The sequence below is a fragment of the Hemitrygon akajei genome, chromosome 31, assembly GCF_048418815.1.
Source record: "Hemitrygon akajei chromosome 31, sHemAka1.3, whole genome shotgun sequence".
Classification (NCBI taxonomy): domain Eukaryota; kingdom Metazoa; phylum Chordata; class Chondrichthyes; order Myliobatiformes; family Dasyatidae; genus Hemitrygon; species Hemitrygon akajei.
In genome coordinates this window covers 32,206,572-32,229,685 of record NC_133154.1, presented here as the reverse complement: position 1 = coordinate 32,229,685, position 23,114 = coordinate 32,206,572, and the positions used below count along the sequence as shown (strand labels likewise).

The following is a 23,114-nucleotide window of genomic DNA, read 5'->3' as shown; positions in this document are numbered from 1 at the left end:
TCGTTGCCTTATTAATGGACAATACATTATATTTAGCTCTCAGTTTAAGTTCTGCAAATAGCTGCTGAGGGATTTGGAAATATTTCAGATTCAGTCTCTTTTATTTTTTTCAAGCTGTTCTATTTCCAATCTAAAAGATTTATGTTTAAAGCTAGTCATCTGAGCTCTTAGAAAAGCTTTAAAGGCTTCCCACCTTCTAGCAGCAGGTTTGGTTCATATTATTTCCAAAATAGTAGTCTATCTGTTCTCCGATAAACTATAAATTCTGGATCCCTAAGACAAATTGTTTGAAGCCGCCATCTTGGGGAGTAATGTAAAGTGTTAAGCAGGTTCAAAATAAATGAAACTGGGGCATGATCTGAGATTATTATGCTATCGTACTAGCAGCTTATAATTGTGGATATTAAAGCAGCTGAAACTAAGTAATAATCAATTCTGGAAAAGGTCTGGCAAGTGCTAGAATAGCAGGAAAAAGTTAGTTTATCCGGGTACTTCCTTCTCCACACATCAACTAAATTAAAGTCTTTAGCACATTGCAATAACTCTTCTTGTCTGATGGTGAGAGGTATCTATCCCATTAGATCTGTCTAGTTCAGGTTGAAGTGCACAATTAAAATCACCACCTACAATAAGATGGACCAGCAGAGCAGCTGATGATAAAGACAGATATCTGAAAAAAGCTGGATTGTCGTCATTGTCCCAACACATTGACCAAATTAAACCTGATTGAGAAATTTTTGCGTTGAATAATAAGGAATATGCCAGATTGGTCTTCAGTAACAATAACAAGGTGGAAAGGCACTGACTTAAGTATAAGGGTAATTACACCCCCCCCCCCCCCCTTAAGTGAGTGAGAGCTGAAAGAGGCTGGAAAAACCAGTCCCGGCCATCTCCTCCTTACTCTAACTATATCCTCGGGTTAAATGGGTCTCCTACAGTAAAACTATTTTGGCTTTTAATTGTCATATCCTACTCATGACTTGCTTTAACTTGACAAATTTATTTAATCCTCTTGCATTCCAAGAGGTAAACTGAAGTAGGCAGGGCATAGGATATTAGTTATAATTTCAATCATGTTGAGCTGAATTGATTTAGAATGACTGCTAACTGAGATTACAACGAAACAAAAAAAATGAGTAAAAACCAGTAAATAATAACTAGAACATTATAAACATAAGTGTACTTCTCGAACTGAAATACACCCACCCACCCCACGATGAACACCTCCTGATGACCCCGAAAGAGGGCCTAATTATGGAGCTTAACTGGTCTTCCCGCACCATTGTCATAGTGAGGAAACAGCATGGCAGCCAGAACAGAGCCCCAATGTTATCAGTAGTAAAGAATATTACAACCAAATTGTACCAAGAGTCTTTATCAAATTTAACCTGATCGTAGTTACAGTGCCACTGAAGATAACGAGAAATTATGCAAATTCGTTAGCATAAACAATGCAGTAGGTTACACACTGCTAACGTTCATTAGTGTTCAATTATGTCCCTTAGGCACTGTGAACATACCTATTCAAGCAAAAGTCAAAAAAAAACTGCTGTACTGTCTCACTTGTCCGCAGCCTCCAAGTTGTAGTCCTTCAGCTCCTGCACAAATTTCTCCACTGCCGATGCACTGCCAAAAGTGTGGCGTTTTCTTTTGTAGGTCACCAGCAGTTTAGCAGGGTGTATTATCTCATACTGTAGGTCTGGGATGGAGAGCGAGGCTAACTTTCTTCACTGGATCAAAAATTTTCCTTCGCCTGCGGAGTTCGGCAGAGACATCGGGGGAAAATGTGATTCTCTGATTGTCGAAAAGTACAGGTTCTTTCAGCCTGTCAGCCTTCGTAACCCAGGTCTTGGCCACGAAGTTTAGGAACCTATCGCTACCCTGGGTCGCTTAGCTGACTGTGCTTCAACTTCGTTAGCCCTACCAATTCTGTTGCGCTCTCTCAATCAGCAGGGGTCCAGGGAAGTTTTCAGCACCAAGCACCTCAGGGATCCATTTTTCCAAAAAAAAACCAGACCATATCAGACCCTTCTGCCCTCTCCGAAAGACCCACCAAGGGAAGGTTAGAACGGCGGCTACAATTTTCCAAGTTGTCCATTTTAAACACTAACACCTCCATAGCTGCTTTCGTGGTTGTATTTTGATTACGCAGAGAGGCGATGTCATCTTGATTAGTGCTAATGCTATCTTGCTTCTGTAATGCGCATTCTGACAGCTTTCAGATCAGTTTGTACTCCTTGTATAGCATTTAGTAGCCCGTCAAATCTCGACACAAAGTCATCTTTCATTTTTGACTAGCTTTTAGGATTTAGTTTGGGCCTACTGCCGTGCTGGCGTCTGTTGCCTCTTCTTCACTAGCATTGTTGTTAGCTTGCACCACATGGTAACAGGTGGGGTCTAATTTCAAAGACTTTTGCTTCTGCTTTGTTGGTTTCGGTGGCATTTAGGCTATCACTCAGTTTCCAATCGGACAAACTGGAACTGTTCAGGTAATTCGAGGTTGTTTGGCTGCGTAATTTCAAGACTTTCCAAAGGAGCTCTGACACACATCTGCTCAGCACCGCGCCACAACCAAAAGTCGGCTTACTTTTTTCATTTTTATTATTGTAGGAACAAATTTTGTATTGCTAACAAATCCCTTGCCAGCACCAATTTAAAATTAAGATTGTTTAAAGTCAATTGCAGAATACAAGCGTAAAGGAGGAGAAAATAACTTGCTCTACATCCAGTGCAGCACAAAAAATATAAAGAACACAATAATAAAAGCAGTGAATATAATAGTTTGTATATGTTGATTTTATGTACAGAAAGTACACACACAAGTATCTGTACATAAGGTGGCCGACAGGAAATGATAAAGTGTGTGGCGATGTTGTTCACCCTTACTGCTTGGGTCTGGTGGTCCTGCCATGGATAGCCTACTCCCTATAGGGCATGAGCAGGGTGGGTGGGTTTACTGAGCTAGGCCCCCATCATGGCAAGGCAAAAGCAGAAACCTCTAGCTTTGAGTGGAGGTGACAAAGGGTGTGCACAGTTCCAAGTAACAATTAGTTTTAAGTTAATTTTTTATGAAGGAGTGATACATCTTCACATCAAGAACATATGCGGTCAGGTAGTTGACATGATTCACCCTATCATGATTTTGTATATTCAAGTTAACAGGAATGTGAAGAGAACAAAATGATGTGGAGTAAGATTGGTGTAGAAATGAGTTTGATAATTTGTGCAGACTTGATGGACCAAAAGGCCTTTATTCTGTGCTGTTAGACTCCATGACAAATGCAAGATGGTAGTTGGTTAGAACTATGGGTTCGGGTCACCTTAAAATCAGTACATCTTTTACAAGAGACGCATAACTGGGAATTTTTTTCTTGAAAATATTGGATGTAACATCTTTGTGCATTTAAGTCAAATGAATAGATAACTTGTGACTTTTCCCAGTAACGGTGTAGATCTGGAAAGAAGGTCAAGTTTGCCACGTCTGGAATCAATCGCAAAAGAATACTCTAACCCAGTTATACATGGTCCAATGATTCCTAATCAACCCAATGCTTAATGTTGTAAGCATTCACTGTGGTTTAAAGTAAATTATACATTTTATTGTGGCAAGCAGGATGATATGACAGTTATGGTTGGACTGATTCCAGCTTTGATTGTGGATCTTAATTTTTTTTAGAAGGGCTTCATTTGTGCAGATACTTGTACAATGTTATAAAGCAATGAGATTCAAGTCTTGTGCTTCAGAAAACATTGAAAACTAGAAGGCGGAATTAATTCGAGGAAGGTTTCCATATGCTTACCTTGCAAATGGTTACGTACATGGATCCTTGAAACATCTTTCTAATGAGCGTTTCTTCTATTTAGTGTTCCGCAACAAGGTACTTGTACTGGAGAGAGCATAGAGAAGGTAAGCTTAAATTTAATGGCTGTATTTGTGGAGCTTTATTAAACCGGTATGTTGACTATTGGTCATAATGCTTTGAAGTGGCTGAGCCCCTCTGTCCCTTCATACCATTAATAGGACTGGGATAGGGTTGTCAATCTAGAAATTGAAAATGACTCAAAGGAGCCACCATTGAGTGTCCTGACCAGCTCCATCACCATCTATAACAAGAATTGCAAGGCATTTAACCTCCACATCCTACAAAGAAGTGAAAGAACTGCTGAGGGATCATCTTCCAACCATCTGAGGTGTTTACCAGGAGCACTGCCCTGGCATTTTCAAGGATCCTCCTATCTGTTCTTTAACCTCCTGCCATTAGGTAGCATTAGGACAAGGACTGTTGGAATGGGAAAATGCTTCTTCTAAACTGTAAACAACTGAATTCCCTGCCATTACCCAGGTCTGATCATGTACTATAGGAAGCACCAGTAGCATTGTAAGCTTGTTGTAAGTGCACCTCATTTATTAATTTATTTGTGGTAATATTACTTAGTGTTACATGTATGTTGTGCACCTTGGTCCAGAAAAGTGTTTCATTTAGTGGTATCTATGTGTACAGTTCAATGACTAAACTTAAACTTGAGTTTTTATGATTAGAATTTTGTATCAGAACATAACCTGACCAAGGTAGAAATCTTAAAATATTTCAAAGAATATCCACTGTAATGTAGAATTGAAGAATGATATCGCTTTAGAGCTGTTCGTTAGATAATTAGCCATTTCGCCCTAGATTCTTGATGAGCCAGGCTCATGGGCTAAATAAAACTAAACTTCAATTCATGGTGGTTTCAAAATTCACTTAGTGTTATTTTCAGATGGAATACATCTCCACTGTATCACCAATAAATCAGGAGTTTGCTCTCTACTGAAAAACTGACATACAGCTCAAAGCTTTTCCAAATTGCTTCTGTGCTAAATTAAACTGCCCTTTGGTGCAGTAAAGCCAGATTTTGCCCTCTACATGCCATCTGTTCAATATTTGGTAGCAGCCAATGAATAAGCCAAGAGTTGGAAATGGGGAAGTGTATCAATGTAAAAACAAAACCAGAAAAAAATGGCTTGTCATAAATTATTGGCCAAGGATAAGTTCTGTGTGGAAGAAGGATGATGTGATAAAACTCTTCTGCCCTTGGTGTTGAGCTATTTCTACTAATATTTATTTTGTAGTTGCTGCATATATTGTCTGCAAGAATAAGTTTAAAGCTGCAATCTTGTGCCTCCTAGGGGGAATTTGAAAAGTACCTCCAACCCAGTGATAGTGTTCGTAGCCTGCCAGAAACACTGCAGACCCCATTTCATAATGAGAATGCTGCCAGGACCAGTTGCGCTCAAGAAAACTCCACAAATGACATTGAGCTGCCAGAAGAAATGGAGCCTTCAGTGGATCATTGTGTGGAAATGGAAAGTCCAGTGTGTGAGCACCCTCCAAATGGTGCTCAGCCAACTTCACAGCAAGAGTTTCCATTGACCAATAGTTCAGGTAAATTGAGTTGTTAGTGCATGTAACACCTAGATTTAAGTTGTTTGTTGTCCTAAGGCAGAATCATTGATCTTCAAATTCATTGGAATTTAAAAATGATTAATTTGATGGGTATCTATGTTCTGGTTCTCTATAGAAAGTCATTCTTACTTAAAGCATCAACTACTGTGGGGAAAAAAAATTAGTCAATGTCTGAAATATGCAACTGTATTCCAACCTGTAATCCATTCGTTTATTGTGTTCAAGAGCAGGGGTTTCTAATATTTTTTGTACCATGGGACAATGCCATTAACCATGTACCCCAGGTTGGAAGCCCCTGATCTATAGCAATAACCTTGTGCAAGCAAAGGTTATCGATTAAGTACAACCATACCTTTTACACCAGAAATACAGCCTGAATAAACTTGGAGACCACGACACTTTATTAGGTCAATATTTACTTCTGATTAATAAACAATATTAAGTGGCTGATTTAGTATTTAACTGAGAGAACAGATCCTGTAATCTGGAGATTGGAATTAAGACTCAATGAATTAATAGGATTGTCTTCTACATATCCTGAACTGTAAGTGAACTGACTTTGTTTTTTTGAAATTTATCTGCCAAGGTGGTGTCAAATAAAATGAGTTTCATCCTCTTCACCTACAGTGTTTGGTTTAAATAATCTGGTCTAGTAAGTCACTAGCTTCTCAATGGGAGCCTCAGTTCCTGCAGTCCCTTTCTATTCACCGGGACTCTGGTTACAATATCCCATCAGATAATGGAAGCAAATCTGATAACTATATTGATTTTAAGAAAATGTGTGAACAAAGAGCAACTATTAAGGATTTCCATTAGAAATGATGTCTCCAAGTGTTTCTATTGAGCTTTTTCTCAAAATGGAGCTTAAAGGTTCATTGCCATTGGAGAAGATGCACTGATGCATATTTTGTGTATCCCTACCATAGCAACATTCAGCATTGTTAAATTTAAGATATGTGTAATGGTCCTTGCACACATCAAGATATGTAGGGAAAATAAACAAGATACTGAAAGTCCAGAACAATACTCACAAAATGGACCCTGTCTTATATATGTGTGAAAATAAATCGTGGTTGGGTCTGAAAGATCTAGGATGGTGGGTTGGGCTGTGGCAAGGAACAAGTGGAGAGGTTCTCGCTTAAAGTTTTTTGCATATGCATACATTGCTGGAGGAACTTGGGTCAGGCAGCATCTATGCAGAGCAGTAAGCAGTCAATGTTAGTGTCGTCTTCCCCCTTCCTTCCCACTCCTGATGAAGGGTTTCAGCCTAAAAGTCAACTGTTTATTGCTCTCCGTAGATGCTGCCTGACCTTCTGAGTTCCTCCAGCAATGTATGTGAAAATCAAGGTTAAGTCTGGGAGAGATTAGGGATGATGGGTATCATTGCAGGATGGTAGGTAGGGCTGTGGCAAGGACCCAGTGGATATGTTCTTGGACTCCAGCTGGAGCCAGTCAGGAAGTAAAGGTATTGAAGTCTAGCAGTTCCCAGTTCCAAATAAAAACAAGCCCACTTCCAGGATAACATCACGTAATTCCTTGAGTGGTACCTAAAAAGGATTGAATGAAGTTGCTTTTGCATACATGTCAAAAGCAGAAAACATAACATTGGATTGACTGGGTTAACCCAGCTGAATATCTTTGGTACATTTTTGATCCAGAAATTGCCACATTCACACTCCTTTGTTGAAATTATGCCTTAATGTCATTAATATATTTCAGCCAGGTACTCTTGTGGTTCTGCTTGTGTGGTGTGCTTTTTTCCTAACCTATATTGTTCAAGCCCACCATATGTTTGTCCTTGTACAGAATGAAAAGTTAAACCAAATTAAGCTATTAATATAAAACAAAATCCAACAAAATTTTGCAAACTCGGGATAGTAATTATGGCCCAGATAAACTTTGTTCCAGTTTAAACTTTAAAAAGTCCAAATGCAGCATTTTGTCTTCTGCCAGTTATCCTGACCAGACTAAATCTCTAGTTAAGTGAACAGCAGCATGAAATGCCAATGGCTCCATAGTGGGTCATCTTTCCAGATAAACACAAACTGTTTCCAGTGAAGCAAAGAATATAAATTAAAATTAGTCATAGAAGACTACAGCACAGAAACAGTCCCTTTGTCCCTTCTAGTCTGCACTAACTGTTGTTCTGCCTAGTCCCATCGACCTGCACCTGGACCATAGTCCTGCATATCCTTCCATACACTTGTCCAAACTTCTCAAATGTTGAAATCAATCCCGCATCCACCACTTGCGCTGGCAGCTGGTTCCAGTCTCTCACCACCACACCATTTGAGTGAATAAGTTCTCCCTCATGGCCCCTTAAACATTTCACCTTTCACTTTTAACCTATGACCTCTTGTTTTGGTTTCACTCAACCTTGGTGAGGAAAAACCTCCTTGCATTTGGCCTATCAATACCCCTCAGTTCTGTATACGTCTATCAGATCTCAACATAACATCCTCTCTCCTGTACTCAATACTTTGCCACATTGACCTTCATAAATCAAAGCTTTCTTTACAACCCTATCTACCTGTAACACCACTTTCAAAGAATTATGGATCTGTACTCCTCAAAGCCCGACTGTTCACTAAGTCTTACCTTAGTTTGTCTTCCAAAGTGCAGCAACTCACCTGTCTACATTAAATTCCATTTTTCTAGCTGGTTCAGAACTCGCTGCAAGTTTTGATAGCCTTCCTCTCTGTCTTTGCCCCCAATGTTGGTGTCCTCTGCAAACTTGCCGATCCAATTGATCACATCATCCAGAACATTAATAGAGATGACAGACAGCAACAGACTCAAACGGGTAACAATCTACTTCCACTCTGGCTTCTCCTGCAAAGCCAATGAGTACCTAAAGCTTCTTGACCAGCCTCCCATGTGGAACTTGTCCAAGGCCTTGCTAAAGTCCATGTGGTCAACATGTTTTTCCTGCATCAACATTCCTGGTAGTCTCCTCAACTAAGGTTATTTAAACATGACTTACCATGCACAAAGCCCTCTTGACTGTCTCTAATTGGGCCCTGTCTATTCAAATACTTGTATATCCAGTCCCTTAGAATCCTTTTAGAAATATACCCATTACTGATGTCAGGTTCACCAGCTTATAATTTCCTGGTTTATTTTTTTCAGAGCCTTTCTTATAATGGAACTACACTGGATATCCTCCAATCCTCCTGCACTTCTCCCATTACTAAGGGCATTTAAATAGTTCTGCCACTAGCCTTCCACAAGATCTGAGGGGACACTTGTTGTTCCCTGGGGACTTATCCACCCTATCTTGCTGCGGATCTATAGACTGCATTCATCTGCTGAGTAAATACAGATGCAAAAAAACTTAGATCTCTGCCATCTTTTGTTTTGTTGTATGCACTGGGACCATGCTGATCCTCAAGTGACCCAATTTATTCTCGTTTTATCCTTGTGCTTGATATGTCTGTAGAAGTGCTTAGGATTCTCCTTCACCTTGTCTGCCAGAGCAACCTCATTCTCTTGACCCTCTTTATTTCCTTAAGTGTTTTCTTGCATTTCTTATCCTCAAGCATATCAATAGTTCTTTAATGCCTATATATCTGTGCATCATCTCCTTAACCAGGGCTTTAATATCCCTCAAACCAAGGGCTTATGAACCAATGATTCAAAAATCTGAAGCCCTCTGTCCTGCACCATCTCCTTTGCCATGTGTTCCTGTTTGATTTTCCTATTTCTGGCTTCATTAGCACGTGACATGGATAACAATCTGGAAATCACAGCCCTGTAGGGGTCCTGCCCTTAACTTAGCACCTCAATCCCTGAACACACTCTGCAGGACCTCATCACCCTTCCTGTCTGTGTCATTGGTACCGAAGTGGACCACAACCTCCAGGCTGCTCACCATCCACAACCCCCACCCTTAAAAGTGCCATAAATTTTCCAAGATTACCCACCTGGGATGCAACATGCCATACTATCAGGGAATCTCATTCTCTTCCACAGAACCTCCTGTCTATTCCCCTAACCAGTGATTCTCCTATCACTACTGCTCTTTTCCTCTCTCCCCCCCCCCCCCCCACCACCACACCGCATTTCTCTTCTGAGTCCTAGAGTCAAACTCAGTGCCAGAACTTAGCTGCTGTGACTTTGCTCTGCTAGTTTGTCCTCCCCTAATAGTTTCCAAATCAATATACTTGTCGCTGAGGTGAATGGCCACAGGGGTGCTCTGCATTAGTTATCTATCCTCTATCCCTCTTCTGACAGTTGCCCAGTACCTGTGTCTGCCTCCTTGTATCTTGTGTCAATCAACTTCCCAAATAATCTGGAGTTCATCCAGCTCTAGTTTCCCAACAGTCTGTAAGAAGCGGGTTGGATGCACTTTCTGCAGGTGGTGTCCTAGGGAACACCAGAGGTCTCCCTATTTCCATAACCTGCAAGAGGACCGCACTAGCCTACCTGGCAATCCCACTGCTCTACCTTTGCAGAAACAAATTTACCAGAAACCTACTTAACCTCTGCCTCCTCACAGAAGCCTCTTGAGCCAAAGCCTCAAGCTCCCCACTCTAATCCCGTTCACTCCCACAACAGGTGCACCATTTAAGTTAAACTACTTTTTATTGGCCCTTGACAAGTGCCTAATTACCCAATGATCTCAAATTTCCCAACTGGCCTGACTCGTTTTTCAATTCTTGCACTCATTCGTGCAATCTCAAGCCCACCAAAATCTGAGACCCAGCGCTGTCTTGTAATGTTTTTATTTTAATAGCGAGTGCTAAACCTTTTTGAAATGTCAATAATTGACATTGGTTTCAACCTGATAGCATGTTTAAACCATTTCCACTGTGGCCACTTATATCTGCTGATAACTCAGTAATCATTTGTATGTATAGTAAATGTCTAATCTCGAATACTGGGGACTCCAATAACATTGGACCAGCAGACTTTTGGACGTTACTTCTATTAATATAAACATATTTCAAATTTTCCTGTGAACCCAGTGAGATGAGAGTGCAGGTGTGCCTTTGACTGCAAACCCACCCGTGTTCCAGCCCTGCTGCTACCTGCATACCCAGCCCATAGTCTGAATCCTGGTCCAGCAGCAGCACTCTGGCCACAATTCCTCTTGTTCACGTTTCACTCTGTCAAGGCTACAAGGAAGGTATCAAAGCTTGCAGTGGGATTTGGGCCAACTGGAAAAATGGGCAGGTGGAATTTAATACAGATAAGTGTGAGGTGTTGCACTTTGGGCACATCAAACCTGGATAGGTTTTACACACTGAATGGTAAGCACTGAGGAGTACAGTAGAACAGATCTGGGAATACAGATCCATCATTCCTTAAGTGATGGTACAGGTAGATAAGGTCATAAAGAAGGTGTATTAACCTTCATAAATCCTTGATTGCAGGAGTTGGGATGTTATGTTGAAAATATATAATTGTCGGTGAGGCCTAATTTGGAGTATTATATGAAGTTTTGGCTCACCTACCTACAGGAAAGATATCAATAAGATTGAAAAGAGTGCAAAGATAATTTACAAGGATGCTGCTGGAGCTTGAAGACCAGAGTTATAAAGAAAGGTTGAATAGGTTAGGATATATTCCCTGGAGCATGTATGAATAAGGGGAGACTTGATAAAGGTATACCAAAGTATGAGGGGTATAGATACAGTAAATGCAATCAGGGTTTTTCCACTGAGGTTGGATGAGATCGCAACTATAGGTTAAGGATAATAGGCGGAAAGTTTAAGGGGAGGAACTTTACTCAGGGTTTTGTGAGTGTGGATAGAGTTGCCAGCAGAAGTGGTGGATGTGGGTTTGGTCTCAACATTTAAGTGAAGGTTAAATAAGTACATGGATGGGAGTGTTATGGTCCAGGTGCAGGTTGATGACATTAGGCAGAAGACTAGGTCAGCACAGATTGGATGGGCTGAATGGCCTGTATGCTGTAGTGCTCTGACTCTAATGGGTGAGCCAGATGTCTGAACAAATTGATGCTTAGTTTTTGGAATTTTATTTTAACGTGCATCTTAAGCTGTTGCCTGCACTTCAGGAAAGTTTGTTAACCTGAAGTGTTTTGTGTTAAGGGAATCAATTACAATGACAACCAAAGGAATGGCTTTGTCTTAATCTTTCTGACTTTTATTTAATTTTGAAGTTACCCACTACAACCCAACAAACTGCCGTTTCCAAAAGTTCCCTTCTGTGAAAGTGCTATAGGGCTATTAAAACAAAAACTTCAAAAATGCAAAGTTAATTTGTTATCAAAGTACATGTCTATCATCATATGCTACCTTGAGATTCATGTCATCTTCCTTTGGAGATGATTATCTCCATCATTCTAGTTAATTTTTCCCCCTAGCACCCTCTCTATCAATGACCCCATCACTGCACTTTAAACCACTTTTTCTAATGCTGGTTACATTGTAAATGATTAATGCACAGTTTATTCCATGTCCATAGTTCAACTTCTAACTTTTTAATGTAATTTATTATTTATAATTGTTAAATATTGTTTATTCTTGTTGCATCTTGCTCCAACACACCACAGCAAATTACTAACACATGAAATGTTCAGTTAATGGTGAATAAAGTTGGTCCTTGATCCTGTTGTTGGGCATCTTAACTGACTGTTGCCTGGATTTAAGGAAAGCTGAAGTGCTTTATGGCAAGGGATATGATGATAACTAAAGTGTTCACTTAATCTTTCTGGCCTTTATTTAATTTAGAAACACAGTGGTTATATTTCACAGATTTATGTTTTGATTAGCCACTAGGTGGTGCTCAATGTAACAGACAGAAACCTACCTCCATTCCTTAAATAGTGTTGTTTGTCTAATATGGATTACCTTTATCTGACATGTTATCTGGTGACTGCAACATTGTTTTATCTGTTTTGATTGACTTGCTCTTATTTACACTGGGTTTCCACCTCCAGGTCTGCTGACTCCCAATTTCATTACAACAAAAACTCATTGTTCAAATTATGTGCGTGATCTGTCGGCTGCTGGGAATGTTGCCCATGAAATGGTAAGGATACAAACAGCTCGAGTAATTATTAACCTTACATAAAATTGTCACTGCCTGGATTGCAGATATTCAGCAGGTGACTTGAATTTTCAGTTATCTGCAGTGCCTGATTTGAAAATGTATCCAGTGTGTTCATTCTTCAAGGTGGGATTAACTGAAGTGTAGTACATAGTTGGTATATTTAAGTGTTCTTGAATCCAAGATGAGGAATAGATGACACTGAATGGTAGAATGAGTCCAACAGGCTCAAGGAGCCAGTGCAGTGGCTGTTGTCAGTCCATAAGCCTTTGTCTGTAACTTAAGTGACCTCCCTATCTTCTGTGATCCATTTGCCTGTATGAAGTACCTCATATTTTCCAGTATATATAGATATGCAAAGTAATTCTGGAAATACTTCTGTAAGAGTGAACTTTTTAACTACAGTATTGCGATTCTCTGTTGAATTTGAAATGGAAGTTGTTGAGACAATCAGATGTTCAAACTATGAATCTGTAATCCATCTTCTCCTCCTCAGCCTAAGGGTGGTATTAAACAGATGCTTTCTACCTGATGTTGCTCAATTGCTTTATAACTGGAATATGATTAGCAAGCATGTGTGGCTCATGTACCATAAATTCCGGACTACAGAGGGCACCTGATTAAAAGCCGCAGGCTCTAATTTTAGAAAGAAAATCAATTTTGTACTTGTACAGGCCGCACCGGATTTTAAGCCGCAGGTGTCCCACGTTGTAATATGAGATATTTACACAGAAAGATATTACACGTGAGAATTTTTTAACTTTTAATTAAATCCGTATGGTAACATAAACAAATACATATTGCAAATGCTTTTTTTCGAACCGTGCCTGTAACACGGCTACTTTTAAATATACATACGTATCGGTAACACACAAATTACGTTGCATATACTTTTTTACTGAACAGTGCACGAACAACATTCCAATATCTCCTAACGACTGGTAAAAAAATATATACTGCAGCCTACCAGGAAAAGTTATTGATCGCCTTTAACTTAAAAGCTGCATCATATGCTGGCAGCGTTCTCGCTCGGGTCTAATGCGCTCGCCCCCTCCTTTCCGTTTATCGCAAACCGGTATTTTCCCACAAGACGCGGCGAAACCAGATGTGACGTCATAGCATTCCGGGATGTAGTACAGAAAACAAATATACTTAAAACACTTCTAACTTTAACTAGAAAATACTAACAAATGAATTACTAAGCGAAAATATTATAAACTAAATAACTGCCATAAAGGCAGCACAATGCTTTTCTTCGAGTGTTTTCCATGTTGATGAGGGTGAGTACAAATGACTGATTTACAATAATTTAATTGTGAAAGTGCGCTTGATTTATCGTACAATTTCATTGGACCTCTGTGAACTACTCATCAATTTTATTGGTCTACTGTTACGAGGCAAAATGTTTTTGGCAGCATGAAAAAAAAACATGCATTAGCCGCACCGTAGTAAAGGCCGCAGTGTTCAAAGCATGGGGGGAAAGTAGCGGCTTATAATCCGGAATCTACGGTACTTGAAGGCATGACTCACTGCCTGTATTCACTCGACTGACTTTTCTGGGAAGATCATGTCTCCAGTTGCATGGTCTCCATTCCAAATGCCTATGCCTTTCAACTCTCAACTGATAAATCCATGTTAGACATTGATTTTAGTGCTTAGTTTTGTTTTGGTAACTGAGAAACACATGTTCAACTCTAACAACTTTTGTATTTTTAAGGAGAATGAAGGAACTTACTTGAGCCCTTTTGGAACAATTAGTGAAGGCTGCCCAGTGCTTCCATTCCAAGCAGCTCTCCAAGATCTGATATCATTCAGTCCCAGTGGAAGCTCTCAGTGAAGGTTGGAGAAGCTGAGTCAAAACTACCAGCTATCATCAGACTGTGAATGTCTTGTAATGGATTTGAAGGATAAAACATTATGAATTCATTCTAAATGGCGGCTGTTGCTGCCCTAGTATTTAGTGGAGAGCACTCTGAAGACCAGAGCCTTTGATACTTAATGAATAATGCCTTTGAGTGTGAGTCTTTGATTATTCTAGCACTAGGCTCAATGCCTTTGCTTGCAAGTGTATTTTCTGCCGATTGATAATAAGTTGCTGTATGTAATTCAGCACTGTATTCACTTGTTTCTGGAAAATAATTTTTTTGATGTTCTGTGGATTTGTTGAGTTCTTCTAACTGAAAGGAAAGGATACTGCCAATGGTGCTTAAAAACAGTATTGGTCTGCAATGCTTCTTGTCCGTTCCTGATCTGACATGTCTTTTGTATTTGCAGCTAGAAAGATTTGGTGCATGAAGCCCTTCAGCTTCCTATATCTGAACTGTTCTTGTGTGCACAGTGCCCAGATCACTGGCACCATTACGAACACAGAGTAGACAATTGCATTGATGGCTTCAAGAGAAGGCATCTATTGACACTGGCAATTTAAATGAATTAGAAACATTTGGACTTTTACATGTTTTCAAATTTTTAAAGTTGAATTAATGACACCCCAAACTAAAATGACTACCTCACTAACATGGGTCTTCACTTTGGTCATTGCAACATTATAAAAGAACATTTTATTTTAAAATGAACCAAAAAAATGATGTGAAATTTGTAACTGCATAACTATTGTCTGTATTTCCTTGTATCATTTTTCTTAAATAAATATTTGTATGTTCCTAATTTGGAGCTATTTTAACTAACCATTCCAGGGTTAATAGTGTTGAAACCATCGTCAACAGTTTGCACTTTTGAGATTGTACTCACATCATTACCATATGATAAATTAATGTGTCACTCACTCATGTTTTGCTGAAACACTCATCCATTCTTACATCTAGCTATTCCATGTTTTCTTGGCTCACCTCACTTATTCTACTCAAAATTCCATGTTGCTAAAAAGCAGTCATTACGGTTGTGCCAGTACATTCATGAAGTGAATGGCTGAAGGGAAGTACCTGGTGTCTGTGCCTCTTGCCTGATGATAGCTGCAAGAAGATGGTCTGGCCTAGGTGGTGGGGATCTTTGGATATTGTATTCTTCAGGCAGTGTCTCCCTATAGATATTACCGATGACAGAGAAGGATATGTCTCTGATGTGTTGGGCTGTCCACTATTCTGCAGATAATTATTTCCTGTGCATTCAAATTTCTCCACCAGACCATGGTGCAACTAGTCAGGAGGCCTTCAACAGTACACCTGCAGAAGTTTGTAACTAACTGAACCTGGTCAACTTGGGGAATAAAAGCAATAATATGCCTTCCTTATGATTGCATCCATCTGCTGGGTCCCATTCAGGTCCGTTGATGTTCTTTCATCTCATTTGCTTCAACGGTGAAGTACAAGGGAAATCTTGGCTTCCCTTAAACATCACAGCAACGTATTTTCAAATAAGTTTTTACCTCAGTTGATTTACCTGTTGATCCACATGTTGGTACCTGTCCCAAGTTAAAGTTCAAAGTAAATTTATTATCAAAGAATATGTGCTACCCTGAGATTAATTTTGTTAGCATTTGTAGTAGAATGAAGAAATGCAACAGATTCACTAAAAAACCACACACACGCACAGTCTACTGAACAACCATTTTACAAAAGAAAACTAACTGCAAATAGAACTAAATATGTAAGTAAGTACTGAGAATATCAGTTGTAGAGTACTTGAAAGTGAGGCCGTAGGTTGTGGAAACGGTTCACTGTTGATGGTGGCTCCTGTAACTCCTTGATGGTAGCAGTGAGAAGAGAGCATGGCCTGGATGCTGTGCTTCCTTGGTGATGGACACTGCTTTCTTTTGGCAGTGCTCCTTGTAGATGTGCTCAATGGTGGGGAGGTCTTTTTCTGTGATGGACTAGGCTGTGTCCACTACTTTTCATAGGCATTTCCATTCCTGTGCATTGTTGCTTTCATACCAGGTCGTGTTACAACCGGTCATGATACTCCCCTCTATGCATCTATGGAAGTTTGTTAAGTTTTTAGATGACAAGCCGAATCTGCACAAACTTCTAGGAAAATAGAGGCAGTGCTGTGCCTTCTTCCAGGGTTGCATATGTCTACCCAATTTGAAAGATTCAACCTTTCTACATGTGTCAAAGTTCAAAGTACATTTAATATCAAAGTGTGTATACTACATACCATCTTGAGAGATTTGGCCTAGAGGCAGCACAAAACAAAGAAACCCAACAGAACCCATTTTTAAAAAACTCAAGACCCAGTGTGTTTAAAAAAAAAAAACAATAACCAATAAAATGTAAACAAATAACATTCAGAACTAAAGTTCACAAAAGAGTCCACAGCCACAAAGCCACTACTGATCCAGGACCCTGTTAGTTGCAGGCCATAGCCTCAATTCAGCACAGAGACAAGTAAACCTCATGGAGCAGTGAGCTGAACACCAGCCCGGCCCTGCCACCCAACCATTTCAATTTGTCCTGGTGCTTACATTGGCCAAATGTCCACTTGTTCCTTACTCTCGGGCCGGGGGGACACTGCTTCGAGACAGCCCCAAATCCACTCCAGCAATGGCCAAACATTAGTTCATGCCTCAGGGTCTTGGGCCCTGCTGCCTGGATTCAGCCCGTACCTGCCCCTTTCAATCTTGCCCTGCACTTAAATCAGCCAAACATCGGCCCATCCCTTGCTCTCAGGCCCTAGCCCTGCCACTTCATTTCGGCTCCAATTCTGCCCCAGTGATGGCCAAGCATTGGCTTGTCCTCACTTAGACCAGGACCCTGCCATTTCAATTTGCCCCATACCCACCGTGCTGCAACCTTCAAGACTCCAGTCCACACCACAAAAGTGCCAGGTCGTACAGGCAGTTCAAAAGCACAACTCCAAAAAGGAACTTACAGGTTATTGATTGCAGTGATCATCCCCCAGAAAATGTGACTAATAGAGTAGTCAGTAGATTTGTTTGCTGCCAGTAAGGTGCCACTGTGTCTCACATTTTAAACCAAAGCCAGTATTTATGGCTATCTATCATTCTTTGATGAAGTGCCAGGATTATGACCCAGTGATGTTGAAGGAAGTGATAGTTCATGCCATTTACTTGGTGAACTGGTGGTTCTTGTCCTAGGTGATGAGAGGATTGAGGTGCTGTTGGAAATATTTGTTGTCAGCAGCATGGACTTCTTGTCAGCTTGAATCAGTCTGACCATTCTCCTCTGACTTCTCTCATTAACAAGGCAGTTTTGCCCACAAAACAGTCACACACTCGACTTTTTATTTTGTTATTTTTTGCACTATTCTCTGTAAACTCTAGACACTCTTGTGAGTGAAAATCCCAGATTAGCTGTTTCTGAGATACTGAAAACAACCCCATCTTGCACCAACATCTTTCACTCACCTCAGAGCTGAACGGATCCCACAAGCTATGGACTCACTTTTAAGAACTCTACAATTCATGCTCTTAGTAGTATTTATTTTGTTTGCACGGTGCCTTCTTTTGCATATTGGTCGTTTGTCAGTCTGTGTTGTTTTTCATTGATTCTATTGTATTTCTGTGTTCTACTGTAAATGCCTGCAAGAAAACAAATCTTGGGGTAGTGTATGGTAACAGCATAAACATAAATTTACCTAGGGCTTTGGAATTTGAACAGCAAACAAGACACATGATCTGCAACCAACCTATTACCTTTCTCATTGCAAATGGTTTATTATTTTCACATGTACTGAGATACAGTGGAAAGCTTGTCTTGGATACTGTTCATACAGAACAAATCATTATACAGTGAACATTGAATAGTCCAGCACTCTGGCTCATGATCTTGTGCTGACTCTTCAGTTGACTACAAAATTAATCTAATCCTTCCCTCCCAAGATAGATGTGCCTATCTAAAAGACTCTTAAATGTACCTGATACATCCGCCTCTACCATTACCCCTGACCACACCAGTCACGCTCTGTATATAAAATAAACACCTGTCTTTGACATTCGGGGGGGGGGGGGGGGGGGTGACTCATCCTTTCCTCCTAACACCTTGAATTCATTGCTCCTTGTATTAGTTCTGCATTTAACACAGTCATCCCCCATAAACTGGTCAGCAAACTGAACACTCTTGGCCTTGGTTCCTCCCTGTGCTCAGGGGTCATGGACTTTCTCACAGACGGACCACAGCAAGTCAGAGTTGGTAAGCACACCTCCACCACCCTCATCTTAAAAACAGGCACCCTGCTGGGCTGTGTGCTGAGCCCTATGCTCTACACACTCTTCACACATGACTGCAGCCCCATCTACACCTCCAACTCCATTATTAAATTTGCGGACAATACCACACTGGTTGGCCTGATCTCGGATGAGGATGAAACAGCCTACAGGCTCGAAGTGGATCATCTGATGGAGTGGTGTAAGGACAACGACCTGGTCCTTACCACTTCTAAAACAAAAGAGATGATCATTGACTTCAGGAGATCAAAGGACAGAGTACACACCCCCCTCCATATACATGTGGAAAGCCTAAATTTTCTTGGAGTTATTGTTGTCAAAACAGCTGACGTGCACCACCAACACCTCGCTGCTTGTAAAAAAGGCTCAACAAAGACTCTTCTTCCTCAGAAAGCTGAAACAGGCCAAACTCCCACAAAAGCTGTTGCTTAACTTTTACAGCAGCATCCTGACCAACAGCGCCACGGTGTGGTAGGCCAGCTGCACAGCCACTGAGCGACAAGACCTGCATCGTGTGGTGAAGGCGGCCCAGTGAATTGTCAGGATGGAGCTCCCAGGACTGGACACCATCTATTTCAGCAGACTCAGGAGGAAAGCAATTAGCATAACCAGAGACACCACTACCTGTCCGACCCTCTGCCGTCCAGCAAAAGGTTCAGGACACTAAAAGCCAGAACAAATAGACTGAGGAACAGCTTCTACCCCAGAGCTGTGGCCTCCATCACACCACTCCCACAGAACAATGACTGAAACTGTGAGCACACACAAGGACTCAAATACTTGCACTAACGGCACTTTGTGCATTACTGTGATATTCCGGTGCTGCTGCAACTTATTTTCTGCTACTTATCTATTTAATATTGTTTTTCTATTACTGTCTTGTTTTTATCTGCCGCTTTATTTGATTGCCTGAGAGGAAGCCAAACAGAGTTTCATTGTATCTATGTATCATGACAATAAAGATCATTCATTCATAGCAGTTTCATCCCTGGGAAAAAGTGCATTGAGGCAGTATCAGGTAAAACAATAACAATTCTGAAATATGTGTAACATCTAGAGAGAAAGAGAGAGAGAGAGTCCAGTGCAGGTAAATGATAAGGTGCAAGATCATGACGAGGTAGACTGAAGTCATCGTACACTCAGTGGCTGCTTAATTAGGTGCACTTTTACATCTTGTTAATGCAATTATCCAATCAGCGAATCATATGGCAGCAACTCAATGCATACAAGTATGCAGACATGGTCAAGAGGTTCAGTTGTTGGTCAGTGTTACGAATGTGCCACAAAGTAGCCCCCTCCTTCTTGAGAATCACAAGATCGCTATTAATTCGGGTCTGCGACCCAGGAAATGAGAGAGAATCCTCAAGGTTTTGGAATGTAATAGCCACGGATAACGGCCATTGTCTCCAGGAGACAGAATTGTGTATTGACTACTGTACTATTCATTGAAACCCTCAGGGAATGACCAGAGTGGTCTGGTTGAGGGATTGTATCATCCCAACCTGACTGACATCTGAGACCCCGTGAGTAAGGATAAAAGAGGGTCTGGGGAACAACCCCTTTAGACGCACCAGGAGAAACGCTAGAAATCCCGTGACAGCGTTTAATAGCGACAGCCGGTGGAGGGCTCACGTGCGTCCTTTCCCGCTGCCTAGGATTGGGGCCTTACCACGGAAGAACGGCTTAGCTAAAGAAGAGGCCACCAACGAAATTTCGAAGGATCGACATCATAAAAAGGAAAAGCTGGCAAGTTTCTAAAATCTCTCTCTCTCTCTCTCTCTCCAACAATTGAAAACCCAGCGGTCCCCAAAGGCTGAAGCCTGTATGAACTGCATGAACTGAGTGACTTTTATATTTCCATCGGACAATACATTATCCCCTAGACAATGATAGAGCTATTTCTTATTGATTATTATTATACCCGCACTTTTAGATTTAGTATTGACAACGTATATTATCTGTATGTTTGCATTGATATTATTTTTGTGTATTTTTACCAATAAATACTGTTAAAGATAGTACCATCAGACTTCAACGGACCTCTCTATCTTTGTTGGTAAGTGACTCAGTTACGGGGTTCGTAACAACTTGGGGATCTCGTCTCAAGATTTGATACCAAATTGGAGGGCCAGTGAATCAGGCTTGTAAGTCCAAACTTGGATCTGGTTGCGCGGATAGCCAGACAGGAAACCAGCAAAGATGGACGTGGGTGAATTTATAGAAAACCCAACTCTGGAGGCGCTAGAGGCGGCCACAAAGTCGGAATTGATAAATATTGCGAAAGGACTAAATCTCGCAGAGGTGAGGTTGTCGATGAAAAAGCGGGAGGTGCGGAGGGCCATAACTCAGTATTATATTGTGAAGAATGTGTTTTCAGCTGAGGTATTGGAAAAAATCCCTGAAAAGGTACCAGTTAGTGGGACGGCTCAGTTAGAGTTGGAGAAATTGAGGTTGGATGCGGAACAGAGGAAGAGGGAGCATGAGTTCCAGCTAAAGGAGTTAGAGCAGGACAGAGCTGAGAAACAAAGGGAGCATGAAATTCAGCTAAAACAGCTGGAAGCAGCTGAGAAAGAGAAACAGAGGCAACATGACTTGGATATGGAGAAGTTAAGGCAAGAGCGAAGAGTTCAAGGGTCAGACCGAGAGGAGCAGTTTAATGTTAGTCGGGAGTTGAGGGTAGTACCTCCGTTCGAGGAGACGGATGTTGATAGTTATTTCTTGCATTTTGAAAAGGTGGTAGTGAATCAGAAGTGGCCCAAAGAGCAGTGGGTGGCGTTGTTACAAAGTGTGTTAAAAGGGAAGGCACAACGGGCATATGCGGCGTTGTCCATGGAGGAGGAGGAGTCTGAGAATTATGAAAATGTAAAGGAGGCCATTCTTCGGACCTATGAATTAGTTCCTGAGGCCTATAGACAAAAGTTCAGAAATTTAAAGAAAGGGTGGAATCAGACGTATACCTAGTTTGCCTATGAGAAGGGTGTGCTCTTGGATCGCTGGTGTGCAGCAGAAATAGTGGAAGAGGATTTCTGGCGTCTCAGGGAGTTAATTCTGATTGAGGAATTTAAAGGTTGTGTTTCGGATGATATCTGGATGTATTTGAATGAGAAGCCAAATAAGTCCATCTCTGAATTTGCTAGGTTCGCAGATGAATATGCCCTAACCCACAAGACAAAGTTTTCCTCAAATAAAAGTTACCAGAGAGACCATGGGAACGATAGAGAAAGCCCGCCGGCTGAGGCAGAGGTCCCACCGGGAGCTAATGGCAAGATTGAGGAGGAGAGGCAAGATGGCAGGAGAGGTCCTGGCTTGACCTGTTTTAATTGTGGAAAGGTGGGTCATATTGCATCTAGGTGCCTTGCTCCGAGGAAGGAGACAGGAAAATGGAAAGCAGCAGTCCCTATAGGATGTGCTGTGGTGATCAGAAAATCAACGAGAGAGCTCCAGGTAGACAGAGTACGAGAAGGGTCTGAGACATGTATTTCAAAAGGAACCGTGTCTGTGAGAGAGGGAGACACACCAGTTCCAGTGCAGATCTGGAGAGACACGGGAACTGAACTGTCATTGATTAGCAGTAAGGTACTGGATTTTGGTCGCAAGACTGCAGAGGTAGCTTTGAGAGGAATAGGAAAAGGGACTGAAGTGGTGCCCTTGCATAGGATTATTCTGAATTGTGATCTGGTATCTGGACCAGTTGAAATAGGGGTGCGATCAGAATTCCCGAGAACTGACGTGGACGTCCTTCTGGGTAACAATTTAGCCGGTGGTAAGGTTTGGTCAGCAATGAAGCTGACGAGCCAGCCTGTGAGTGTTGAGGTCCCGCCCCTAGATTCCAAGATCTATCCCGCATGCACGATCACTCGCAGCATGTCGAGAAAGGCAGCTGAGAACGAGACCAGTTTAAATCAGGCCAGTATCGATTTGGCCGAGACGTTTTTACCGACCCTGTACCACGAGGGTTTAGAGGGTGGAAAAACGGAGAATAGGAAAGTGAAAGAGAGTAAAGGAGAGGAGGTAGTCCTGCCCTTAGCTAAGAGAAAATTTATAGAGGCACGAAGTAAAGATGAGAAACAGATAAGGCTGTTAAAAGGTCCAGAGTTGGACATGGATGATCTGTCTGGTTTGGCAGAACTGTTTGAAGAAGTTGAAAATTCTAAAGGTGTTCCCAATAATGAAATGAGGGCAGTCCTAGATGAAAAGGATGCCATTACCTTGAAGAAGTCTGCTGGGTTGGCAGATGAGGTTGTTTCAGCCCGCGGGGTTGAGTTTACTCTGGAAGGGAGTTGCCCAGAGAGTAACAGGGGAATTTAGAATTTGAAAAGGGTACGGGTATTGAAAGCCTGGAAGAGGCAAATGTCCCATTTGAGTGTGTTCAAGATGTGGATGCACATGGTACTGAACCTCGTAATGGAGCTCAGAAAAAGTCTGAGGTATTTGATTCAGTTGAAAAGGAATGCAGTCCTTGTGGGTCAGATGGACTTGGTTCAGTGAAGAAAGGGTTAACCTTGGTAATTGTG

At 41.3% G+C, this 23,114-nt stretch overlaps 1 protein-coding gene across 2 annotated transcripts in view; it reads left to right on the top strand.

Annotated features, from left to right (window-relative positions):
- The window catches only part of dlgap5 (discs, large (Drosophila) homolog-associated protein 5), a 57,535-nt gene extending 42,390 nt beyond the window's left edge, over positions 1 to 15,145 (top strand). For both annotated transcript variants that reach the window (XM_073033527.1, XM_073033526.1), the window contains exons 15-18: positions 3,865 to 3,907; positions 5,168 to 5,423; positions 12,349 to 12,440; positions 14,176 to 15,145. In XM_073033527.1, the coding sequence (XP_072889628.1) occupies positions 3,865 to 3,907; positions 5,168 to 5,423; positions 12,349 to 12,440; positions 14,176 to 14,295 (511 nt within the window). In that variant the 3' untranslated portion in view covers positions 14,296 to 15,145. The remainder of the gene's footprint in view (positions 1 to 3,864; positions 3,908 to 5,167; positions 5,424 to 12,348; positions 12,441 to 14,175) is intronic.
- Positions 15,146 to 23,114: the final 7,969 nt, after the last annotated feature.